The sequence below is a fragment of the Mauremys mutica genome, chromosome 3 (assembly GCF_020497125.1).
Source record: "Mauremys mutica isolate MM-2020 ecotype Southern chromosome 3, ASM2049712v1, whole genome shotgun sequence".
Taxonomy (NCBI): domain Eukaryota; kingdom Metazoa; phylum Chordata; order Testudines; family Geoemydidae; genus Mauremys; species Mauremys mutica.
This window is the reverse complement of record NC_059074.1, coordinates 185,300,964-185,326,615: the sequence shown is the minus strand read 5'-3', so window position 1 is coordinate 185,326,615 and position 25,652 is coordinate 185,300,964. Positions and strand designations below refer to the sequence as shown.

The window sequence follows — 25,652 nt, the reverse complement described above, 5'->3', positions numbered from 1 at the left end:
CCGGCCTGCCAAGACCCACAGAGGAGAAGGAGCAGGAGGTTTGAGCGTAGGCCACCTCCACCAGCTTCCACCTTGGGGCCGACACATGCTGCTCCCAGGCACTCAGGGAGCTTGAAGCTCTCCTTTTGATGGGATGCTCGAAGTTGCCATCCCAATCCCTGTTATATTGGATCCAGTTGCCCCTCTTGTTTTTGGACCACCTGTCCCAATTTATCAGTGCCTGGACCCATATCAGCTCAGACCTCTGAGCATGAGCTGAGCATGGTGGAAGTAGAATACACTCTCCAGTTTCTTTCTACTCATTCTTCCCATTCCCCTCCCCATCCCTCTTCAGGGACCCTTCTCACAAGCAACTCTTGGTCCAAGAAGTTCAATCCTTCCTTCAGATGGGAACTGTGGAAGAGGTTCAACAAAACATGAGAGGAAAGAGGTTCTACTCCCATTATTTCCTAATTCTGAAAGCCAAGGGTGATCTCAGACCTATTATAAACCTGCGCCGCCTCAACAGCTACCTCAAGAATCTAAAGTTCTGTGTGATCTCTCTGGCCTCCATCATTCCCTCTCTGGATCTTAGGGATTGGTGTGCTGTCCTCAGTTTAAAGGATGCATATTTCCACATATTGATTTTCCAAGGCCACAGAGGGTTACTCAGATTTGTCATGAACCAAGCACACTGTCAGTTTGTGGTGCTTCCATTCGGCCTGTCAGCTGCTCCACATGTCTTCACCAAAGTCATGGTGATGGTAGCGACCTTCCTGAGGAGACAGGGTGTGCACAGGGCTCAGGTGGAATCCAGAATCCAGCTCATCAAGTCAACCTTCCAGGCCTTAAGACCTGCAAATAAACATGCAAAAGTTTACCCTTGTCCTAGAGCAGAAGATAGAGTTCATTGGAGCGGTACTCAGTTCCACGCAGGCCAGAGCTTTCCTCCCAGGAGATTCATTTCAGGCGATCACAGTCCTGATAAGGTCCTTCAAGGCCCAACCAGTTACCACAGTGTGGAGCTGTCTGAGACTCCTGGGCCACATGCAACGTGTGAGGCTATGCCTCAGACCTCTTCAGGCATGGCTGGCCACAGTGTTCTCACCTGTCACCATCCGGACTCGGTTCTCACCATACCTCCTCAGGTCCTCATTTCCCAGGATTGGTGGCTGGACCATCATGTGATTTGTGTGAGAGTATCCTTTTTGCAGTCCTAATCTTCGATGTCTCTGGTTTCAGACACGTTGGTGCTGGGTTGGGGAGCCCACTTGGGCCCCTCAGGACTCAAGGCCTTTAGTCTCCAGAAGAACTCTCTCTCATTATCCTTCTGTCTCACATTGTGAACAAAGACATATTGGCTGTCCGGGACAATATGACGGCCATGTTTTACATCAAGAGGCAGGGTGGGGCACGTTCTTTCCCGCTGTCCCAGGAAGCAATTCATCTGTGGGAATTCTGCATAACACATTCAATCCACCTCAAGGCTTCTCCCTCCTGGGAGTGCAGAACCAACTGGCAGATCGCCTTAGCAGGTCTTTCTCCATTCACCACAAGTAGTCACTTTGGCCGGACATCACAAGGGACATTTTCCAATAGTGGGGGACTCCCCAGATAGATCTGTTTGCTACCCAAATCAACAGGAAATGCCACCAGTTCTGTTCCCTGCGAGGCCACAGCCCGGAGTCTCTCATGGATGCTTTCCTGCTGCTGTGAACAGATCACCTGTATTAGGCCTTTCCTTCTATCCCACTAGTGCACAAGGTTCTGATGAAGATCAAGCAGGACTAGGTCATTCTCATACCCCAGCATGGCCCAGGCAACATTGGTTTGCCACCCTGTTAGGCCTCTCAGTGGAGGGCCCTGCTCCCATTTCCTTTATATCCAGACCTGATCTCCCAGGACCGTGGTCAGCTGCTCCATTCAAACCTCAGCTCTCTTCATCTGATGGCCTTGGAAGCTCCCTGACTGAATCCTGAAGAGCAGGTCTGCTTGGAGCAGGTTCATCACGTCCTGCTAGGTAGTAGGAAGCCCTCTACCAGGGCTACTTACTTGGCAAAATGGAAGCAGTTCTCCATCTGGTCTTCCCAGCATGTAATTCCACCCTTGAGTTCTTCATTGCAAGTTATATTGGAGTACCTGTTGCATCTGAAACAGCAAGGCTTGGCTATTTTTTCTGTCAAGGTCCACCTTGCAGGGATATCAGCCTTCCATCCCCCAGTCAACAGGCAGTCTGTCTTCTCTCATGTGGTAGTTATCCATTTCCTTAAAGATGTAGAGAAGTTATACCCTCAGGTTAGAGATCCCATTCCTCCCTGAGACCTCAATCATCTTATCAAAGCTTATGGGTCTTGGGTCACCTGCTGGCAACATGCTCATTAACTCACCTCTACCGGAAGGTGGCCTTTTTAGTGGCCATCACTTCAGCCAGAAAGGTTTCAGAGATGTGTGGCTCACGTCAGAGCCCTTGTACACGGTTTTCTTCAAGAATAAGGTACAGTTGTGTTCACTCCCTGCTTTTCTCCCAAAAGTGTTTTTGCACTTCCATTGCAGTCAAGCAATGTTCCTTCCAGTTTTCTTCCCCAAACCACCTGAGAATAGGGAGGAGCAACGGCTACACTCTCTAGATGTTAGAAGGGTCCTAATGTTCTATATAGAATGGACTAAGCCGTTTCATAGATCTACCCAGCTGTTCATAGCAGTAGCAGAGAGGATCAAGGGATTCCCTATCTCCACTCAGAGAATCTCGTCCTGGATCACATCATGCATTCGCATGTGTTATAAGTAGGCAAGCGTTCCGTCTCCAGCTAACCTGACTGCTCATTCCACAAGATCACAGGCCTCCTGAGCCCCTTTCCTAGTGCAAATCCCTATTCAGGACATCTGCAGGGTGGCAACCTGGTTATCAGGGCACACGTTCTCAACACACCATGCCATCACTAAGATTAAGATTTTGCCACAGGTATTTTCAGTAAAAGTCATGAACTGCAAAACCAGCAATAAACACAAATGAATGTAAGCCCACGACCTGTCCATGACTTTTACTAAAAATAGTCGGGGACGGAGACTAATAGACTACCCCATTGGGGGCTGACCACCAGCCGTTGCTCTGGCCTTGCCACTGCTCCTGCGGTGGGGCTGACCGAGCCCGGGTCATGTTTCCAGCCCCAGGGGCCGCTGCTCTTGTAGCAAGGGCTGGACCCCAGACCCCGGGGGCCGCTGCTGTGGCCCCAGGGGCTGACCCGGCCCCAGCCGCTGCTCCTGCGGCAAGGGCTGACCGCCAGCCCTGGGAGCTGCTGCTCCTGCTTCATCCCTGGCAGCCGCTGTTCCAGCCTGGGGGCTGACCCAGTTCTGGCTGCTGCTCCAGCAGCCCCAGGACACAGTTCTGGCAGCCCTGGAGACTGACCTGGCCCTGGCCAGTGCTCCTGCTGTGGGGGCTGATCACCAGCTACTACTCTGGCCCCACCACTGCTCTTCAGTGGGGGCTGACAGCTGCTCTAGTCCCACCGCTGTGGCAGGCTGAGTCAGCCGAAGAAGTCATGGAGGTCCATTAAAGTCAAGTAATCTGTGATCTCTGTGACAGAATCAGATCCTTAGCTATCACCCAACAGGCTTTCAGCATGTCCATGAATTCCAAGCCTATCTCCTATACAACTGCTTGCGAGTCACTTACATTGGAATGGACTAGGGTGACCAGATGTACCAATTTTATAGGGACAGTCCTGATTTTTGGGTCTTTTTCTTATATAGGCTCCTATTACCCCCCACCCACTGTCCTGATTTTTCACACTTGCTATCTGGTCACCCTAGAATGGACATGTGCAAGCACTAACCTTCCGTAACTGTTGTTCTTCAAGATGTGTTTCACATGTCCATTCCAAGAACCACCCTCCTTCCTCTCTTAATGGAGTTAGCTGGAAAGAAGGAACTTAGGGGGTGCAGGGTTGGCAATCCCTTTATACTGATTCTATAAGTGTGTGACACTAGAGGGTGCCAGGCCAACCTGGCAGTTACCACTAGGGGAAAAATTTCCAATGACTGGGCTTGGGGCACACACACACCTACATTGGAATGGACATGTGCAACCCATCTCAAAGAACAAGTTACAGAAGGTTAGTAACCATTTTTTCAAGAGTACTGTATTCACCTAGAATTTTAAAATATGTATGTCATTTAAAAAAAAGTCTTAAAGAATTTTTTATCTTTCTTGAAATAATAAAAATATATATATTTTTTAATTTCATTGAGTAATAGGTACAAGCTTTTGGAGTCAAAATTAGAGTCTACACTAAAGAAGTCTCTAGAAATAAAAGAAGAAAAAATTGCGGCTTTGGAAGCTCGTTTAGAAGAGTCAACAAATTTAAACCAGCAGCTGCGCCAGGAACTTAAAACAGTAAGGAAAAAATGACATGACCATTTTTTCCCTCCAGTTATAACATTCTTGAATACCATTCTTATTTTCCAATTTTATTTGCAGTTTGTAATGATATTCTTACAACATTAAGTACACTTGACAAAATAATTCACTTATCTCTCAAAATACTTAAGCTTCAGAAGTAGTGCATTCTATATTACAAGACACAGGAAAGCTTGTCTGTAGTTTTCTGAGCACTAAATTTTCAAAAACTCACATTACATAAGAATTCAGATCTTTGTTCAGTAAAAATATTAGAGTGGTGATTCATGATCGAGGTCTTGAATTTTTCTACAAGATTTGGTGTGTGTGAGGAACAGTGGTTTCAAATAAATTATTTACTGAATTTAGACCTTAAGACAAGAGTGTTGTGTCTTCAGCATTGCTAATTCTTGTGAATTTATCTCAAGAGCTACAGTTTTTGCAGTATTTGCTGTTCATTGTAATGTACAGTGGTTTTTAGTTGAATTATGGGTGAACAATTGTTGTAATTGAAACTAGAGGCTTCATTTCCTTGACTTACTGATCATTCCAGTGTCTCAGCTGCATGCTCTGCACTGCTGTGCATGTACAGAATCCTAGTGTAGAGACACCAGCCAGTGGCAACTCCAAGACCCTACCAATTCCCACAGGAAAGGTGGTGATTAAAGAGGGTCACTTTGAGGAGGGGTATCCCTCTTCCCACCCATCTTCAGCTTGCATTTTTCTCCACACTGCTGCTGAAATAGTGTATGTAGGTGATAGTGGGGAAGAGGACAGGAAGCAGTGTTCATTAAGGTAGGAGAAAATGCCAGAGAAGGGAGCCAAAAACAATACAGTGCCCAGTGGAGAGGCAGAGGATCATGTTTGGGGAAGGCCAGGAGTACTCAGTGGAGAGGTGGTGGGAAACGGAGCATGGTCCCGACAGTAGTACTCAGAAACTGTCTGAAAGGGAAAGAGCATGTATTGAGGAGAGTTCAGAGAACCTTTGCCTTCCATCAGTCAGGGAAAAGAAGAGGGGAGGACCCCCTCAATTTCTGTAGGTGCATTTTGTCTGTGTTTTCATCAAAAAATCCACACATAAGGGAGAGCAAAGGGTGATCTCTAAGACTTTTTATAAAAGAAATTCCAAAAGCAAACCAAAAAGGAATATTGATACTTTTACAGAATGTACGATTTTCAAGCCAATCTCCTGACTTCTTTTGGCCTGGATCATAATTTTTGAACTCAGAGTTGGCAGGACTGTGTCTTGCAGATAAGAGTTACATTATGGGCCAAGTCACAGAGCTTTGATGGTGGGTAAAAGAGAAAAATGCTGTTGAACTCAGGGCTTGATTTGGGGTACAAAGGATTCTCACTTCCCAAGAAAACTAGAATTTAGTGATACAACTTTAAACATCTGGAATGGGATGGTCATCTATGAAATTTACCCATCTAGATTTTTACACTTGTATAATTAATTTGAGGTACAATTGAATGCACAAAAGATACATATATCCAACACATAGTAGATAGGGGTGTAGTTGTTCTGCTGGCAGTTTCATGTTTTATATTTATATAATATGTGTAAACTCCCGCAGTTAAATTGACAATTATAAGTATTAAAAATATTCATTGAGTTTCTTGTCCTGTGCAAATTACATTCACACACAGTTAAAAAAGAGTTTTGGGGTTATATTTTCAATTTTTGTAATTGTCTTAATTGATTTTAGGTGAAAAAAAACTATGAAGCTCTCAAGCAAAGACAAGAGGAGGAAAGGATGGTACAGAATTCTCCTCCAAGAACTGGTGAAGAAACCCAGTCTGTCAATAAATGGGAAAAGGAAAATCAGGAAACTACTAGAGAACTGTTGAAGGTTAAAGATAGATTAATAGAAGTAGAAAGGAATGTAAGTTGTTTCAATTTTACTTGTTTAATGTGACGTGAGAGTGAGGTGGCCAGAGTAAAAATGTGAGTTAACAAACATGGGTTTTCTAGCTCAGCCAGTAGAGGCTCATGCTTTTACTCCCAGGAGTGTCACATTACAAGTGATGGCCCCTGTGGGGATTTAATCAGGATAGACCCCTGACACTTAGGGCATGTCTAGATTTACCTCCGGAGCAATCGATCCAGCAGGGGTCGATTTATCACGTCTAGTGAAGACGTGATAAGTTGACCGCCGAGCGCTCTCCCATCGACTCCGGTACTCCACTGGAGTGAGAAGCGCAGGCGGAGTTGACGGGGCAGCGTCAGCAACCGACCTACCGCAGTGAAGACACTGGGGTAAGTATTTCTAAGTACATTGACTTCAGCTACGCTATTTTCATAGCTGAAGTTGCGTAACTTAGACTGATTTAGCTTGCCATCCTCTCCCCCTTAGTGTAGACCAGGCCTCAGGATGAACTTCCATTCCCAGGAGGAATGTGTAATCCACACTTACACAGAATGACTCTGTCCTTCTCTAGGGGCTGAACCACATAGTGCTTTATGGGTCTCCTACAGTCTTTGCACTGTCAGACCTGGGTCTTTTAGCTCAAATAGTAGAGGCTTATAGTTTTTGAACCAGAGGTCCCAGCTTCAATCTCTGCTGCCAATGACACATCCATGGATGTCACATACAAACAGGGATCTGAGTGTAAGACAGTAATTGTATTAGTGCCATTTGAATGTCTAGTTTGGGGCCAGTTTTGAAAATGTGTCCTCCCTCCATTCCTGTATGAATATCTCAGGTTAGTGTGGCCACTACATTCCTAACCGAAAAACAGATAAATTAATAACAGTGTGGAAGCTTTATCTCACAATTGCTTCTCTCTTGTGATTTTAATGGAAACCCATAACTTCATCTTATTTGTATTTAAAATAAATAATTTTCTTTGTAGTTAAAGTAACCTAAAATATAAACAATGTCCTGTTGATATGCATGATTCTTCTATCTTTAACCTTTTTTTTTTAAAGAATGCTACCCTGCAGGCAGAGAAACAAGCACTGAAAACTCAACTAAAGCAACTTGAGACCCAGAACAATAATCTACAAGCTCAGATTCTGTCACTTCAGAGACAGACTGTTTCTTTACAGGAGCAAAATACAACCTTACAAACTCAAAATGCCAAGCTTCAGGTTATATTTTTATATTTTGCTTTTATCATTCGATTCAAAATAAATGTAGATTTTTTTCAAGTCAGAACTTTGCTATTAACTGTTTTGCACTAGCAATCACAATTTCAGTTGATATGGAAATCAAAGCACCTCGCACCATTTGTAGTTTGCACTAATAACAGTCAGTAATAAATTGTTACAACAAGGTATTAACATCATACATTTATCAAGTTTAAAACCCTTGGAATTTATGCACAGGAACTAAGTGTACTTTTTCAGCCTCCTTCCACACTCTTTTTTTACCTTCTTGACTTCTGGTGATGTAAGCAGTTAAAGCACCCTAAGCACTAATATTAGGTGAGATACTCTTTAATATTTTCTTAAATGAGTTAGAAGTAATGAAGCGTAAATTGACACATAATACTAAAAGAAGAAAGATTGTGAGCACACTGAATGGCCATGAAAATGTAGAGAAGTGGGCCAAAATTAATAGGAGATTTAATTCAGATAAATGCAATGTAATTTGCTCAGAAAAAAATAAAGCCAGAAAAAAATAAAGCCATATACTTTGATCCTAGGAACTCTGAAAACAAAATTAACATTCACAAAGATACGTTAAGGAAATCAAAGCTAAATTGCCGTCCCTCCCAGGCTATCTGTATTTTCAAATACAGTTTCTGCAATAAATGAATTCCTCTAGCAAATGGATCTTGTGTTTTTTAGGGCTCCAAGAATCAAACAGCTTTAGAGAGTACATACAAAGCTCTCAATTAACAAGATATTGTGAACAAATTGCTACCATTCTTAGAAAGGCCACTCTAGTTCTAATATCCCTCCAGACCCCCAGAAAGAAAAGGAATCTGAACAGGAGGGAAAAGGAATTGAAATAACTAGGAAGTAGTTCCTATTTGGTTTCAAATTGGAACCATGTATCCTTTTCCATATGGTCTTGCAGGATATCATAAGAGATGACTGGGAGTTCACAGCTACATTGAAGAGTCTAGGAAAATAGGCCAGAAAGGACTATAACATACATCGTTGAAATCTGATGTAGTTTCATTGCAATGGCAGATTTGGCTTTATCCTCCTTGGTGAAGGACACTCCCAGTGAATTAGATTTCTTTCATAAAGTCACCTGGACATAAGAATTAGACTTCTCCCTTCACAGGAATTATTAAGCTACATCAGCCACCTTGAAAGCCTCAGCAGTTTCTGTTTGTTTTGCCTGGCCATTGCTGGTATAGATAGATTCTCTTGTAGACATTATACTCAGAACTAAGAAAGGATACAGCCTAAGGGCCTCTCTCTGGAAAATTTCCTGTGTGGCTGCCTTTGTTTTAGATCATCACTTGAAACCTTCATCCCTTGTTCTTAGTTAGAGCAGTGGGATACAATGCAGTCTCTTACAGGCACATGAAGTTCCATGGATCTCAACTAAACAACTAATAGAGGCTTCAAAATACTAAGTACCCAGAAGCAAGCTCTTTAGAGAATCTATGGGAAAATAGGTGAATCATCAGAAATGACCAAAAGAGCCTTGACCCCTGCTATTATACATTACAGAAAGTAGAAGCCTTATTTTAAGTCTAACCAATCATTTCTGGTATTTCACGCTAACAAACAGCACAGAGAGACAGCAGTTACACAAGAAGATATAATTAAACCAGAAAAGTCTGAAACAGAGATGAATTCTCAGATCAGCTCTCAGCCTCCTCAAAACACAATGAATGACTCCCTTCCTAGCCCTAGTCCAAAGTGAACACCAAATTGGTATCAGACGCCTTTAATTTGTGAACTGATGACTGCTGATGACTTTGAACAAATAAATTCTGGGTGTAGTCCAGAGAAGATATACAATAGTAGTATTAGAAGCAGCATTACCCCTTCTTGGATGACCTGATCAAGGTTCTAGCCAGAGAGAAAGCAGAATCAAATCACCTGAAATCCATGCAGCTTCTGGAACGTTATAGTTTTGTGATAAAGAGAAGAAAAAATGTGCTATCCCCAGTACATTTTCATCATTCTTTTGGTTATGAAGATAGACCCAATGAGGCACAAGGAGATCATCTCCAGAGAATACCAGGAAAAGATGAAGCAGTCTATAAAGGAAGTAAAAGTTGCTGAAGAAACATCATTTCCTGCCCTACTAAACATGTTGGGATTGTTAGTATCTTCCAGAGACAATCTGCAGTGGGCCAGGATACATAAGAGAGCTCTTCAGCTCTGTTATTTTTTCCACATCCCATCCTACTCCAGCCTGTCGTGAAAATCAAAGTCTTATGGATTATATCTATCTCCTTCAGTTGGTTGATGAAAAAAGATTTCACCTCAAAGAGGCAGTCAGCAAGTGAGATGGAACAATAATCACAACAGACATCAGTCTAAGACAGAGATCGGCAACCTTTGGCACGTGGCTCGCCAGGGTAAGCATCCTGGCAGGCCAGTTTGTTTACCTGCTATGTCAGCAGATTTGGCTGATCGCAGCTCCCACTGGCCGCGATTCGCCCCTCCAGCGCAATGGGGGCAGTGGGAAGTGGCAGCCAGCACATCCCTCAGCCCGGGCCCTTCCCGCAGACCCCATTGCCCTGGAGTGGCACACCACGGCCAGTGGGAGCCACGATAGGCCAAACCTGCGGACGCAGCAGGTAAACAAACCAGCCTGCTGCGGTGCTTACCCTGGCGAGCCGCGTGCCAAAGGTTGCCGATCCCTGGTCTAGGAGGTTGAAACTAGGAGGGTGCTTTGAGACACTGTGACAATTCAGGGATCATATCCGCAGAAGAAAGAAAGCATAGCATTGACTGGCAAGAGCTCATAGTAGTCAGTTCTGGCTTCAAAGCACTGACCCTCTCTTTAGGCGGTAGACATATATTGGTTGTGAAGGACCACACAACTGACATGGCTTCACTAAACAAACATAATCCTTACCATTTAAGAAAAAAGCTCTGCTCGTGTTGGCTTGAGAAGAACAACACTTCTTGTTGCTATGCATCCTGCACCTCAAGGGAAATTGAAAAAGATAAATTGGCTCTTCAAACAAACATTAACTCAAGTGGAATAGAGTCCACACTCAGAAATATTCTCATCCCTCGTCCGTTTATGTGACCGACCAGTGATGGACCTGTTTTCTTCCAGAAACAAGAAGGCATCTTGCTATTTCTGTAGGTGACTGAATCCAGAGGCTGAAACAACATAAACATTCAAAACTGGCCAAGATCTCATCTGTATGCCTTATCCTTTTCTGCAGCTCAGCGTCTTCCATAATTCTGATATAGGCTCTTGCCCTCCTGTGTGCAGTTTCTGGTTCAAAGCTGCAGCACAGCCTATGCTAGCCATGCCTCCTTCTCATGTTTGCTGCCAGATCTTCTGTCTCCACAGCAGCAGTCAAATGGTGGTTTGCTTCACTCTCGTGCTTTTAAAAAAAATAGCCATTTTTCAGGCAGTTAAAGCCTTTTTATTTGCTTTCAAACCTTCTCACCACTTCCTGGTTCAGGTTCTGAGCACCACGGTGGCAACAGCCGTATAAAATCTCCGCTGCAGTGCCTCCCTGCCAAGCTGCTGTGCCCCCTTTCAGGCCTGGCAGAACAACTGTGCAAGCACTGGGCAAAATCCAAAAGGTGCTCTGTATATGAGATAAGTTTCTCAGGCTCAGCAGAAGGTAAAAAATGCCCAGCCTGCATGCAGCTGACTGTATAACTGTTAGGAACAGGTCTCTGAGTCAGACAAGTTGAGGCATCTCTATGCCACCCCCCGAAGTAGCTGCAACTACACAGAAAAACCCAATCATGAGATATAGAGTAGGCTCTGAGGGCTAGGAGAACTTCATCCAAATGAAATGACTCAGGGTAGGTCCAGGACAACAAAGGACCATAAAGATTAGAGCCTTTCTGGGCTACTGGTTCCCCCCACAAGTCCTAAAGTGGGCCTTAGAATCCCTGTGGAGAGAAGCAGGACAACTACACAATTCTCCTTCCTCGCACTGTGAATCAGGCAATTTCATGATACTCAGGGGTAAATCCTCCCAAAACAGCAAAAGCAAATGTGTCCTTTGCAAGGCAGGGATTATTATTGTTAATGAACGAGTGGGGTGAAAATCAGGGGTTAAACCTCTTCTCATTTGCCTTCTCCCCCTTAAGGAGTGTTTGCTGGGGTTTATCTTCACAGAGTCTCTCTCTCAGTGCTCTGTACCACCCCTTCCCCAACTTACAGCATGTCTGGGCATGATGAGAAGCCTGTGCCTCCTGTGTAGCCCTGTCTCAGGCTGCAACCTAATGGAAATTGTGCCCATGTTGATTTCAGCCCAAAGACTGTTGATGTGCCAAGGAAAGGGGCTAAGATTTGAGACAGCAGCTGAGGGTCTGTCTCTCTATCGCTCCCCTGCTCCACAGGCTGGCTCCACATTAAAGCCTAGAGTACTTCAGGCAGTCTGTGACCAGAACAGAGGCTCTTGAGAAATCCACTCCCCATGAAGTTGCACCTTCGTGGGATTACAGAGGGGTAAGTGAGAAATCCTTTCCCATGTTCAATCCTGAGTAAAGCTCCAAATGGTTCTAAGTTCCTTGTACAGCACTTACTTGGGTGCTCACCATCCAAGGGGAGCAGGCAGGGCACCTTTCAGGCTCCTGAGGACAGTTAAGAAGCTATTTGCACATTTGAAGTATGTGTATCCCTCCTCTGTTGCCTGGATCCCCAGACCAAGATGAATAGTATACTACCCTCTCCCCCATCATAAACATCCATGAAAGAAGTACTACACCTACCAGACAAACAAACAAACCCCACACCAACAATTTACATAGCTTTTTAAGACAGGATGTCAGTGAATGGGCAGTAAGAAATGTATAAATATTAATAACACATATTTCCTTCCAAACATAATTATGATACATTTTCCCATTGATGCCTCCTTTGAGGGCATTACATCCAAATAAGGTCACCTGATTAAACCAAATGTTAAACTAAAATGTTTATATCTATTTAATCTATCTAATCTATCTATAAAACAAAGAAAATTCATAAATTTTAGGAGCCTAAGGTTGGTGCAGCCAGAGTTCTATCAGTGAAAGTTAGTCACACCTTCAGAAGGGGACTTAGTTCTAAGACCCCATAGACCATAAGAGTGATGATACACTACTCAGTAATTTCAAAGCCTCATCTATATCTGTTTAGACCAAAAGGTTTTTATGTCTTTAGTAGGAAAGCCTACTTTTTTGTAAACAAATGGTTCATCTTCTAGGGGTATGATCCCTGCTTCAAATGAGATGTCTTGGGTCCTGTCTTGGTAAAGCCCTTGATGTGATTTGTGCTGAGCAATGGATTCTAACTTGGTGGCTACAAGGATGTCATGTTACATCCATGAATAGTCATTATTCATCCTAAACTGATATTTTATGCATCCAAACTTACAGATGAAGAGTTAGTGGGAGAAACATTACAGAAATGAGTAACTGAGACTGCAGAGAGGCCTCAGCCCTTACTGTCAAAGCCTACAGCAATCCAGGTTGCTATCAATACAGGATATCCAAGAAAGGACCCTGACAAGGGGAAAAAATCTGGAGCAGAAGCTTCCAAGGAAACTTAGATTCATTTTGCTCCAAACCAACAAAATTCTGAGCATAACAAAGACTCTTCCTTTTGATCCATCTTCTGCACCTACAGTCTTAGGTGGTTGGTAGTGGTCACAGTAAGGCACAGCTCACAGGCTGCAGCACGCAGTGGACTTTGGATTGCTTCCAAGTGCCTGACTTCGCAATAACACCAAGAAAAGCTCCTTGATTCCCTCAACAAACATCATTCACTGGGAGTGGAGACAGACATTTCAGTGACGTAGATCTGCCCACTGCTAGACAGATTCCAGAAGATCGAGGATCTGATATCCATGCTGAACAAATGCTTGAGGCAGGGTGTCTAGCCACTGTGCCTTTTCATCTCGCGCATATGCGTCTCCCCATAGGTGAAGTCACATATCAGGTGTCTCCAGGTCTTTCTTCTAAGAGAATGGGACAATTGCCTGGAGCGAATGCAAGACTAGATACTGGTTCCCAGTCAGGTACTAGCTCTCCTAAGATGATGGCTGGCCATAGAGAATGTCAGTAGGGGTCTTCCCATATGCCTTTCCGGCTTGCAGATTCTCACAACAGACACTTTTCTGAGGGATGGGCAGCACTTCTGGGACCCAGAATGACACAGGGAATCTGGAGTTGTGGGGAAAGGAGCCACAGCATCAAGCTCTTGAAGCTCACAGCTCTCAAATTAGCTCTACTGAGATTCCAGAGCTACCTAGAGGGCAAGAACGTCTTGGTCCAACCAGACCACATGACCACATGCATACATAAACAAGGGGGAACAAGGAGTGTAGTGCTACATGCAGAAGTGATGGAGAGACTGTGGAATGGGCAGACAAAACTCTCCGTTCTCTAAAGACAATACATGTCAAAGGAGAGCTGAACCAAAAGGCAGACTGAGAGCACTAAAGACTTATATCAGGTTTACAGAATCCACAAGGAGATTGGGCTTCCTGTTCATTTCCTTTATTCCTGAGCTGTTTAGGGCTTAGAGTATCCAAACTATCTCTTACTAGATGGATTAGACTTACATCATTGAGGCATACAAGCCATCTGGCCCACCTTTTCCAGAAGGAATCAAGGCACATTTACAAGACCCATTGCAATCCCATGGGCCCAAAAAGCATGCACTCCACGGCAGATATCTCTAGGGCAGCCACATCGCCATTGGCCGACACCTCTATCAAATAGTATAAAGTGGACTTTCTGTCTCTACAGAGCACTCCTTGGACAAGAAGGTGCTGCAGGTGGTGGTCCAGACATAACCTTGCCATTTGAGCAGTTCAAAAAAGCATGTCTTTCCTATTTTTAGTGTTCACTTTGTATCTCTCCCTTCTCCTGTTCACTGCTCACTACTTCCCATATGAATCAGAATTGTGGGAGATGCTGGGCTGCAGAATGGACAATTTCTAATCTGATAATTTCCTTTCTGATAGCAGCGTCTCCCACAGTTCTACCCAACCTGTATGGCTTCACCACTACAGGTCAGCATTTTATTTGGATAGTTGCGTCTTATGTAGTAGCCTACTGTACAGAGTTAATTGGTTGGCGCTGAAATTATTGTTACTAATCATGGTCTGAGAGTTTTTTTCACAGCTTGGAATGAATCATCTGGCAGCAAGCAGGCGAAGGGGGTGTGACTAGCACAGATTGTGCTGCAGCTTTAAACGACCTCCAGAAACTGCACACAGGAGGGGAATAGCCCATACATATCAGAATTGTGGGGATGCTGCTAGTAGAATGAAAATTATTGCGTACGAAATTTTCCATCCTGCTAATCCCAAGGACTGTACAGAAAAAGGGGAGGCAGGGAACAATAGTAATATTGATAGCCCCTTATAGGTGGAGGAGTACATGATGGTTCTCTGACCTATTCAATCTAGCATGTGAGCCGCTAATATACTTACTCTGCAGACAAGTTATTGTCTCTGGGACCAATCCTGTATCCAGATCCGGACAGACAGAACCTAGCTGCTTGGATTTTGAAGGAAAGTTTCTAGGAAAAAGGGAAACACAGGCAACAAATAAGACATACTCCAAAACTTGGCTAAGATTCAGGTATTGCTGCAGATGTCAAGTTGTGTCTCTGCATCAGCAGAAGTTAAACATATCTTATTGCATTTTAGAGATCCATTACAATGGGATTTCAATCAACAGTGTCCATCTAGAATGGGGAAATGGAAATAATGTTAAACTTAAGTGAAACTGTGTTCATTCTCTTCTACTGAGGAACCACACTGCAGAGCGCCTTTCTACCCAAAATAATGGCAGCTGATGAATGGATGCCCAATTTAGAAAATTTGGAGACAGGGTGCACTGATAAACAAGTGGCTGCCTTGAAGATCTTCCCATGGAGGCATAAATTTTCTATCCATAAAGTCAACATTGCATCATTGCCCTTAAGGCATGGGCCCTGAGGTTGACAGAGATGTAAGAGTCTTTATTTTGTATGCCTCTGAAATACTCAGTTTAATCCCTGGACTTCATAAGGGGTTTAGTACACTTGGTATATATCCTGAAGTAATGGCAAACATCAAGTATGAATTAGAACTTCTCCCATGGGTGGGAAGGCTTGGGGTAGAAGCACAGAAGGACTATTTCTTGATATGTATTGAAGATGGAAATTAATTTGAGGAAGACGCAACCTAACATTCAAAGGCCCGCTCTGTCCAAAAGGAACACACAGTACTGAGACCCTTTTGAGAGGACTTCTGTGGTAGATGTATCAGCCACCCATGTTTTAAATGGAATTTAACAATTCCTTCCTAGGTTCCAAAGGGTGCAGTTAGTACAGCAAGGGCTAGATGGTGACAGTGTGAAGAATGTATCAGAAAGGCATTCCAATAAAAGCATCTAATGTCCAAGATATACCGACATTTTTCTTCTTTCAAATATTGAACACTTGCTAATATGGATATTTGGCCTTAAAGGGTGATGGCTTTGAAGCCCATATTGAGGCTTTCTTGGAGAAATTCTAGTAATAGTCACAGTTCTGGCTCACCTGTTCTAGTGATCAGATAGCGATAAACATTGGTATCCAGAACATTTTTAATACACCCGTCAACCTCACTGCTTCAAAATAGGAAAGAATCTCTCTTCAGGAAAGCATTTAAGAGGAGGCGTGAAGTTAAGCACATGGTTAAATGCTTTCCTGAATTGTGGCCATAATGACTTACCTAAGGATGTACCGACTGAAACTAAAATATACCATTTAAATTAAGTATCAGGAAAAATTATTACCATTATGGTGCGTTAGATAATAGGATAACTTGGCTAATGAAGTTGTTGAAGTCACTGAAGTATTTATAAGTATATTAAATTTTAAAAAAATAATTAAATTTGAGGCCAGTCCTTCACTAGGGTGATTTAGACTAGCTTAAAGGACCTGAAAGTCCTTTGTAACCTTACTAACTATGATAGTATGCTAATCCCCAATTTCATTGGTGATAATATTAAATTAAATGGACTTTCCTTTATTTCTGATAACACTGTTTACAACTGCAGGTTGAAAATTCTACCCTTAATTCTCAAAGTACATCTCTTATGAATCAGAATGCACAACTGCTGATCCAACAGTCTGCCTTGGAAAATGAAAATGAATCTATACTCAAGGAACGAGAGGATCTGAAGTCATTGTATGATTCACTGGTCAAAGATCATGAAAAACTGGAACATCTTCATGAACGTCAAGCTTCCGAATATGAATCTCTAATTGCCAAACATGGAAGCCTCAAGTCTGCACACAAAAATCTTGAGGTGGAACATAAGGACTTAGAAGATAGGTAATCATTAATATACAAGATGGATCTTGAGTAAAATTAAAAATCTGCATTTCATAATAATACAAGAACATTGTTGTATAAATTAGGTTGAATAAAATGAATGTTTCTTTAATATGTCATTTAGATCTTAATTCCTTGAATAAATTTCTCCTTGTTCAAAATTGAAATTACATCCTATTTTTATTAGTTCTAGAGGATATAACCAAAGTTTTTATATTAATCTTGTTTACAGGTACAATCAGTTGCTGAAACAAAAAGTGCAATTAGAGGAGTTGGAAAAAGTGCTCAAAGTAGAACAAGAGAAAATGTTGCTGCAAAGCAAAAAACACGAAACTGTAGCAGCAGAATACAAAAAACTTTGTGATGAAAATGATAGGTAAAGAAAAAATCTGATACTTTATTTAGATTTAACTATATTATTAAATGAAAAAGCCTTTTGTACAGTATTAAGGCTGAGGTTTTAAACTTGATAATAAAAGTCAAGAAATTCAAACTTGCATTTCCCACAGCAGCCATAACTAAGTTAATTTGCTCATGTGTAATATTTTGTATCATTGCATATAGGATATGCCTTTGTATATAAAGTATATTATTGCATATGGTATGTCTCCTCTGCATGGGCATGTAGTCCAAGTCACAATCTAACCCTGTGAAATGAGAGGATTTGTAATGATTTCCTCCCCAACTTGCAAAATGTAGTTGTCGTACAACCCTGGTAGAGCTCCCCCTAGCTGGATACACATCAGGCTACTGTGTTTTGAGCTGTACAAACTGAGTCTGTGTACCCTGAAGTTTCCCTTGATCTGAGTAGGTTTTAGGGCTACACCTCCTGTGCACAGACTGACTTCTATTTCTTCATGGAAATGAGGCCCCACTATCCAGTTGTCATAGGCTCCCTGGACCAGTACTGACCCACTCAGCCTCCCCAGTAACTTAAGCACACTCCTTCCAGAACTACAACTTTATAGGTGCTCTGAATTTACAATTCACCTCTTTTGAGGATATGTGATAGTTAAAAGCAAATAGACAGACAGAATTTATAGGGTTCCTAAACACAATTGTTCTTTACTTTAGCTAGTACAAGAAATCTACAGATCTGTCCAAAACAATAAAAATACATACACATTTCCCTGCCTCATTTTCTTGCCACTCTTGAACCTTCTTTGGGCTTAGGTCAGACTCCTCTAAAGAGTGAAGGATCCCACCTACTACACATGGCTTCTACTCCAAAAAATGGAATGTCTCGCTCTCCTGTGCAGCCAGTTTCCTTCTTTTTTGGTCTGGTTCCACAGTTAAACAGGATCTAGTGTACTACTGTAAACCTCTGCTTTGCTTTTATTGTCCTTTACTTGAGTAACTATGGTTACTTTGTCTAAAAAAAAGTTTCACTTAAATCTTTTCCTTTTTTAAATGTATGGAAACTTTCAGCAGTCTTGTGTTTTTCTCAAGTATTGAGTTAAAATATAAAAGGTATTTCATTTTTAGAAGAAAATGATTTGCCCATAATTTGAATTCTATAATAAATATTATTTCCCAGAAGTCAATCACTCTTCCTATCTCTTAATGAGAATAGAATTTTCACAGAGTAGAATATCTCGATCTAAACAAACTGGTGACTAGAGGCTATTAATTAGTATATATATCCTTCCAAAGCATGCGTGTCACCCATGTTACAAACACCATGGAATTATGGAAGTTACATGCTTGAAACAAAATTCTGGTTAAAATACATATTATCTTTTTATCTATAATATTCTTATATGACATCTTTTAATTACAGGTTAAATCATACATACAATCAACTTTTAAGAGAGAATGAAGTTCTTCAAACTGACCATAAGAATTTGAAAAGCTTATTGAACAATTGTAAACTAGAACAAACACGATTAGAAGCTGAATTTTCTAAACTGAAAGAACAGTACCAACAACTGGATATTACATCTACAAAACTGAATAATCAATGTGAAGTAAGTTAGTTTTTTAATCTCTTATGAAAATACTTCAATTACTATAGCATTGTAAATGCAGATAATATTATGCAATGTGCTAGACTTTTTATTAATGTATCTGCTTTTGTAGGTAATCGGACAGTTCTGATATAACTGTCAAGAAGAAAAATGAACCTCTCAATTTTTTGAGTGCTTGCTCATGTCCATTCCACGTTAGGTGTGTGTACTCTGCGTGCACCGTTGCTGGAGTTTTTTTCCCTTAGTGGTATCCATCAGGCAAGCTCTAGTGCCCTCCGTTGCCGTGTGCTTATGCCACCAGCCCTGCACGTTCTCAGTTCCTTCTTACCACCAGTGAAGTGTGCTGGAAGAACTCCTCTTGCTTCAGCAAGGCACTTCTCAGTGTTTTTTTTCTCTGTACCTTAGTTTATTAGTCTTACTGTAGTTGTAGTGTAAGGCTTGTGTCTTTTGCCATCTCCTTAAAGATCTGCCCAAATTTGACCCAAGCCATAAGCTTCTGAAAAATCATTGCTGTTGTAGGTCTCACCCCCACTCTGAACTTTAGGGTACAGATGTGGGGACCTGCATGAACACCTCTAAGCTTAACTACCAGCTTAGATCTGGTCTCGCTGCCACCATCCAGATTTTTGAGTTATCTGGAGAACTCTGTTTCCCCCCCCAAAACCTTCCCCTCGCTGGGTAGCCTTGAGAGATGTTGCAGCGCAGGCGTGCGTGGACAGAGCTCGACCATCAATATGATTTAAAGCAGAGTCATTTTATTTCTCTCCAGCATACATCTTTATACACTTAAAGCAAGCAATCAAGCAATTGCTAATTGGTTAATAAGGTACAAACAAGCACAGCTGTAACTTCATTGGCTATTTAACATCCTGGCCAACCCTTTAATTTATTATTCTGTTATTGCCTCCCAGCAGATAAGAACGAGCCTCATCCTTGAGACTTGCATGTCAGTTTCCCACACTCTTATGCAAAACAATCCGACACTTCCCCCCTTTTCTCATAATAAAAAAAAGGAAGGCACAGCAAAACATTTTCAACTTATAGCATCACATTACTACAATCTATTACACAGCAAAACTAAAAGCAAATCTAAACACCAGCTGCCTAACTAAACCGTAACAATATCTTCCGCAGTGCCCTACTTTTACCTAAACATCCCTCCTCCAGGTAACGCAAGTGGCCCAAGGGGCCAGGAGGGTTCTGCCAATGCGCAAACACCCACAAAGCAGGTTTCCAATAAGGGCTTCCACTGCAGCAACATGGGGCAGCAAGCAGAAGGCCATTGTATTTATGGCACTCTGCGCCAAAATCAGCCAAGGCCGGACCCACTTCGCCGGAATCCATCTGGGACCTTGAAAACAATCTCAGCTAGGCCACCTGGCATTTGCCTCGCCCTGGCATAACAACTTTATCTCATCCCTCTGTTCTTGTAACCACGCTGCTGTAATTTTCCACCAAGGCAGCATAGGGAAGATGCAACCGGACATCTCCCCCCTATTCTTAAACACAAAAAAATTAAAAACATCCAATAAACTACACCAAACTTATAACAAAAGGCATACAAACAAAACAAAAAAATTAATATACCTTATGCTACAAAACTCACCTATAACCATGCAATTCATAACATACAACACCAACAACATCAAACAAAACAAACATAAATACACAAAATCAAACACTTAAATGGTATAAATTCTGCAGGGTTCCCCCAATCTCTATTGCACACCAAATCATGACAAATTTCTATTACCAATCCATCCCCCATGTGTCAGGTGATCAAACTGACACTGAGGGGGGGGGGTCCTAGCAGAAAAAACACAACATAAACCACATAAACATTTTAACAAAATCACAATTCTTTCTGTCCAGAAACACATATCACAAACAAACATAAAACATGAAACATAAATTTAAACTCTATAAATAATTACATGGTACATTAAATGCTATGCAGCGAACACCAATTTTCTTTAATATCTAAAAAAACAAAAACAAAACTACCCCTACTGGGCAAGTAATCATTACTTAAAATATACCAAAACCCTATATAACTAGCCAGCAAAACAAAACAAAAAAAATTACTTCATCAAATAAATCATTTACATTAATACAATTGCTTCCTAGCTTACTCCTAAAATTCAAAGCTAATCACAGCTTAAAATTTCTTACTATTAGCTTCTAATTTTAAACACTAAAAAAAAACCATCACCACTTATATGCCCTTAGCCTAATACAATTACAATTACATAGCACAATATACAATCTTCAACTAATGCAACAAAATATTCATGGCCAAACAATTGCAAACTAATTTCTTGCCTAAATTTATTTACAAACATTTCAAAACACCAAAAACTTTTCTCTAAGCATTTTTACAAAATTCAACCTTTATTCCCTCTGGCAACCATAGAGTTAAACTTTTAGTCTCGCTACGCCCTCAAGAGTTTTTCAGCCAGCTTTCCAAGCCTTATCTGTTGCCTGTCCGCTTGGGCCCGATCCTGTTTTTCTTTCCAAATACGCTGTCTATTATAATATAGGCCACATTTAATATCAAGCAATCTACAACGGCCAATAATCAGCACATAACACAAAATTAACAAAAAGTCTAAATAGACTAACAAAGGCACTTTACATAAAAATTCTTAGGGTCACATAAATTCAAAGCCATTCTCCCAAATTACCTAAATTTATGCCTAAATAACACACAACTCCCCCCTTGAGAATACTCAACAAACCCTTTGGCTGAGTTTTCTCAAACTTGAAAAACAAAAAACAATTAAACTCTAAAAAGCTGGGGCAATTAATTCCACAATCATCCTCCCCATGAACCCGGCAGGGTTCGGTATGTAAAAGCCCTCACCCCCCAACTCAACCGGTTTACATGCTGGGGAGGGGCACTGCAAATATTTACACTTTTACTTAAACAGTGTCTAAATATATTTTTACAACTCCAGATCAGATGGTACTCCTAATATATTTATAAGGGCAGTGGGCTATCCTGGTGCTCAAAATCACTCCGAATGGCCATCAGCTGGCCATTCAAAAATTCAAACATACTAGCTCCCACGGCAATGCTTTCTCAGCCTCAATAAAATAAGGACATATCATTTACAATCCAATTAGGGTGGGCTATACATACTGAAGGATTTATCCAAAACACAGGGCGCAGCCTGTAGAATAAACCCAAAATCCAATTAATATCACATTTCTCAGCAGGAGTCCCAAATTTCTTCCTGCCAGTGTACAATTCTTTGTCTCTTCACCAGGATCAGTTCTCAATGTCTTTTTAGTCAGAAATTTCTGGACTTTGGCAATGTCAATACTGTGAGTGTTTTTTCTCCTTTTTCACCACCGTTGTGGTTCAGCTTTTACGGGGGAAATAGTCAGAACGTGGGGGCTGCAGCGGACAAGGGAAAGATTAGCCAGCACGTTACCTTGTCCTTTTACCATGCTGTTCAGAAGCACAATAAGACTAAAAAATTACATAGGCCAATCATCAGTAAAAAAATTCTTCTGATGTGGAGGGGTCTTTCTGCAGTAAAAATCATGGGTCCAAGCAGTCAGTCTTTTTGTAGCGTTTCTTTACCCATAAAAAAAAATCTAACACATTCCGGTAATGCCAGGCCGAGTTTTACAGCTATTCCAGCGGCCTGAGCACAGTCAAGCCCCCCCCTTTCTCTTGGCCGTTCGCCAAGTCTTAGTTGCAAGCAATGTCCTTGGCTGGGCCAAAAAAAAGGAATGAGCTTTCTTGCCTTGTTAACTCATGCTGTTCCTTTTCCTTCCCTGCTTGGCTTCTTTTAATCTGTAAATCCTGTGTCAGCTATTGCTGCTCATACCGGAGAAGCATAATGATTTTCCCAGCACTGTCCCAGGCTCAAACCAGCCAGCGTGGGATGCCTTCTCCGGGCTTCTGTAGGTCCAAATGACCTCCGGGGCCCCGGCACAAGCCTCTACCTGCGCCGTGCACTCCAACGTCTTCCCGTCCAGGGCTCGCTTCCAGCGGAGCACCTCCTCGTCCTGTGCCCGAAGGCCGGTCAGGAGGAGCCTCCACAACTCCCCCTCTCTTCTTAATAAGTGAATCAGTGCAGCAGGGAAGATCTTTTCCCTTTGTCGGTTCATAATGTGCAAATAAAACTTCTATGTTATCTTTTCTTCAGCCGATACAGCGGTACTCATATCTGAGCTTGGGTGCGCCTCTCTTTTCGGACGCTCGCCCCTGAGCTCAGGCGCGCGTCTCTGTTGGACGCCCGAGGGCTTCTCCGGCACTCTCCCCTGCGGCTCCCAGCCGCTCACCGCGTCTCTGTTGGACGCCCGGGGGCGTCTCCGGCACTCTCCCCTGCGGCTCCCAGCCGCTCACCGCGTCTCTGTTGGACGCCCGGGGGCTTCTCCGGCACTCTCCCCTGCGGCTCCCAGCCGCCCGCCTCTGGGCTCAGGCTCCTGGCCGTTCGCCTCTGGGCTCAAGCTCCCGACACTATCATCACTCGATACGAGTCACGTCGGATAAGCACTCCCCGCCTCTGGGCTCAGGCTCCTGGCCGTTCGCCTCTGGGCTTCTCCGCCTGGGTCAGGCCACCGACACTTTCATTCGATACGAATCACGTCGGGGTCACCATTTGTTGCAGCGCAGGCGTGCGTGGACAGAGCTCGACCATCAATATGATTTAAAGCAGAGTCATTTTATTTCTCTCCAGCATACATCTTTATACACTTAAAGCAAGCAATCAAGCAATTGCTAATTGGTTAATAAGGTACAAACAAGCACAGCTCTAACTTCATTGGCTATTTAACATCCTGGCCAACCCTTTAATTTATTATTCTGTTATTGCCTCCCAGCAGATAAGAACGAGCCTCATCCTTGAGACTTGCATGTCAGTTTCCCACACTCTTATGCAAAACAATCCGACAGAGAGACTCCTCCACCAAGTCCCTGGTGAACACTGATCCAAATCCCTTGGATCTTAAAACAAGGAGAATTTAACCATCTCCCCTTTCCCCCACCAATTCCTGGTGAGTCCAGATCCAATCCTCTTGGATCTTTAAAAACAGGGAAAAATCAATCAGGTTCTTAAAAAGAAGGCTTTTAATTAAAGAAAAGAAAGGTAAAAGAAAAAACCTCTGGGAGACAGCATACAAGCTGATCTCACAGACAACAGATTTAAAACACAGGATGTTGCCCTGGGCAAAAACCTTAATACACACAAGAATACCCAATTTGATAATTCCCCTAATTGCACAAAGACAAGTTACAAAAGAAAATAAACATAAACCTATTTATTCCTTTCTAAAACTTACTACTCTGATAAGAGGCTGGTTCCTTGATCTTTTTCACTCTGGCTGAAACTGAAACTGAGTCTAAACAAAGGAAACTTCCCTCCTTTCTTTTGAAACATCTTGTTCCCCCATTGGTTCCTCTGGTCAGGTGTCAGCTAGGCTAGGTGAACTTCTTAACCCTTTACAGGTAAAAGAGGCATTAACCCTTAACTATCTGTTTATGACAATTGCTATGAAGAATTTACAATCTAATGCAATTAGTATAATAAAAACTGATTCATGAACCATAAAGCAGTGAACAAGAACTTTCTCAAGTGGGATGCGAAGATCTTTATCACAAATTTTACAGAAAGCTATCTGTGATCTTTCTTAGAAGGAAAACAAAATGTATTTGTTTATCTAACACCAAAGGCGTGCGTGCCCTCCTCAGCTTCTAATTTAAATGCCTGAAAGCAATCCGTGTAAGTGGACAGGTTCTTGTTTCAACAGAAATAAAATAACCATACATTTGCAGCCTTCTACTGTTATAGAAACTTCTGGGTAAATTAGGAAGGACAAAGTTAGGCTTTGTCTACAGTACAGAGTTTTGTCGACTCAAGTTACACTGACAATCAAAAACCAGTATAATTACATCGCTTGTCCATCTTCACACAACATTCCTTCTGTTGGCAGAGCACATCCACACTTGGTGCTCTAGCATTGACAGAGAGAGCAGTGCACTGTGGGTAGCTATCACACTGTGCTACTCTCCACCTTCTGCAGCTAGGAGTTTTGGGAAGGCGGCATGGATTGCAGTGCATCATGGGTGCGGGCTCAACATCCCATGATGCCGTTTTTTCCACCCCATCATTCCCTGGGCTTTCAACTGAGTTTCGTGCCATTTTTCAATGGCCCCTGCTTATTGTACACCCGCCATCTCTATCTGAAAGGATGGATCCTGCACTGCTGCCTACTGTTAAAAGGTGCCTGACTTCCTTTGTACCATGGAAAGAATCAACACCAGATTACTTTTGGCATTCATGGAGCAGCTGTACATGGTGGACCATCGCTTTTGGGCTCAGGAAACAAGCACTGAATGGTGGGATTGCATCATTATGCAGATCTGGGATGATGAGCAGTGGCTCCAAAACTTTTGGGTGCAGAAACCCACCATCCTGGAACTGTGTGTGGAGCTCACCCTAGCACTGCAGCACAAGGTCCTCAAAATGAGAGCTACTCTCTCGGTGGAGAAGTACGTGGTGATCACTGTGTGGAAACTGGCAATTCCAGACTGCTACTGGTCAGTCACAATCACAAATCAGTTTGGAGTCGGGAAGTCCACCGTTGTGGCTGCATTAATGCAAGCTTGCAGAGCCATTAATGGTATCCAGCTGTGAAGGGCTGTGAATCCTGGCAATGTGTATGAAATAGTGGATGGCTTTGCACATCCCAATTTTGACCCCGGACCATCTTGCGACAGAGTACGTCAATGGAAAGGGATATTTCTCTATGGTATTTCAGGCGCTTGTGGATCACCGTGGGAATTTCACTGACATGAACACACACATCTTCAGGAGCACTGGCCTGTACAGAAAGCTGCAAGCAGTGACTTTCTTTCCAGACCAGAAGATTCAAATGGG

General features: G+C 42.5%; 1 protein-coding gene across 6 annotated transcripts in view; it reads left to right on the top strand.

Moving 5' to 3' along the window:
- The window catches only part of CCDC88A (coiled-coil domain containing 88A), a 368,487-nt gene that overhangs the window by 290,485 nt on the left and 52,350 nt on the right, over positions 1 to 25,652 (top strand). For 5 of the 6 annotated variants that reach the window (XM_045009683.1, XM_045009682.1, XM_045009681.1 and 2 more), the window contains 6 exons: positions 4,234 to 4,372; positions 6,085 to 6,261; positions 7,308 to 7,469; positions 16,515 to 16,792; positions 17,025 to 17,168; positions 18,573 to 18,759. In XM_045009683.1, the coding sequence (XP_044865618.1) occupies positions 4,234 to 4,372; positions 6,085 to 6,261; positions 7,308 to 7,469; positions 16,515 to 16,792; positions 17,025 to 17,168; positions 18,573 to 18,759 (1,087 nt within the window). The remainder of the gene's footprint in view (positions 1 to 4,233; positions 4,373 to 6,084; positions 6,262 to 7,307; positions 7,470 to 16,514; positions 16,793 to 17,024; positions 17,169 to 18,572; positions 18,760 to 25,652) is intronic. The other variant, XM_045009680.1, reaches the window with a different exon arrangement.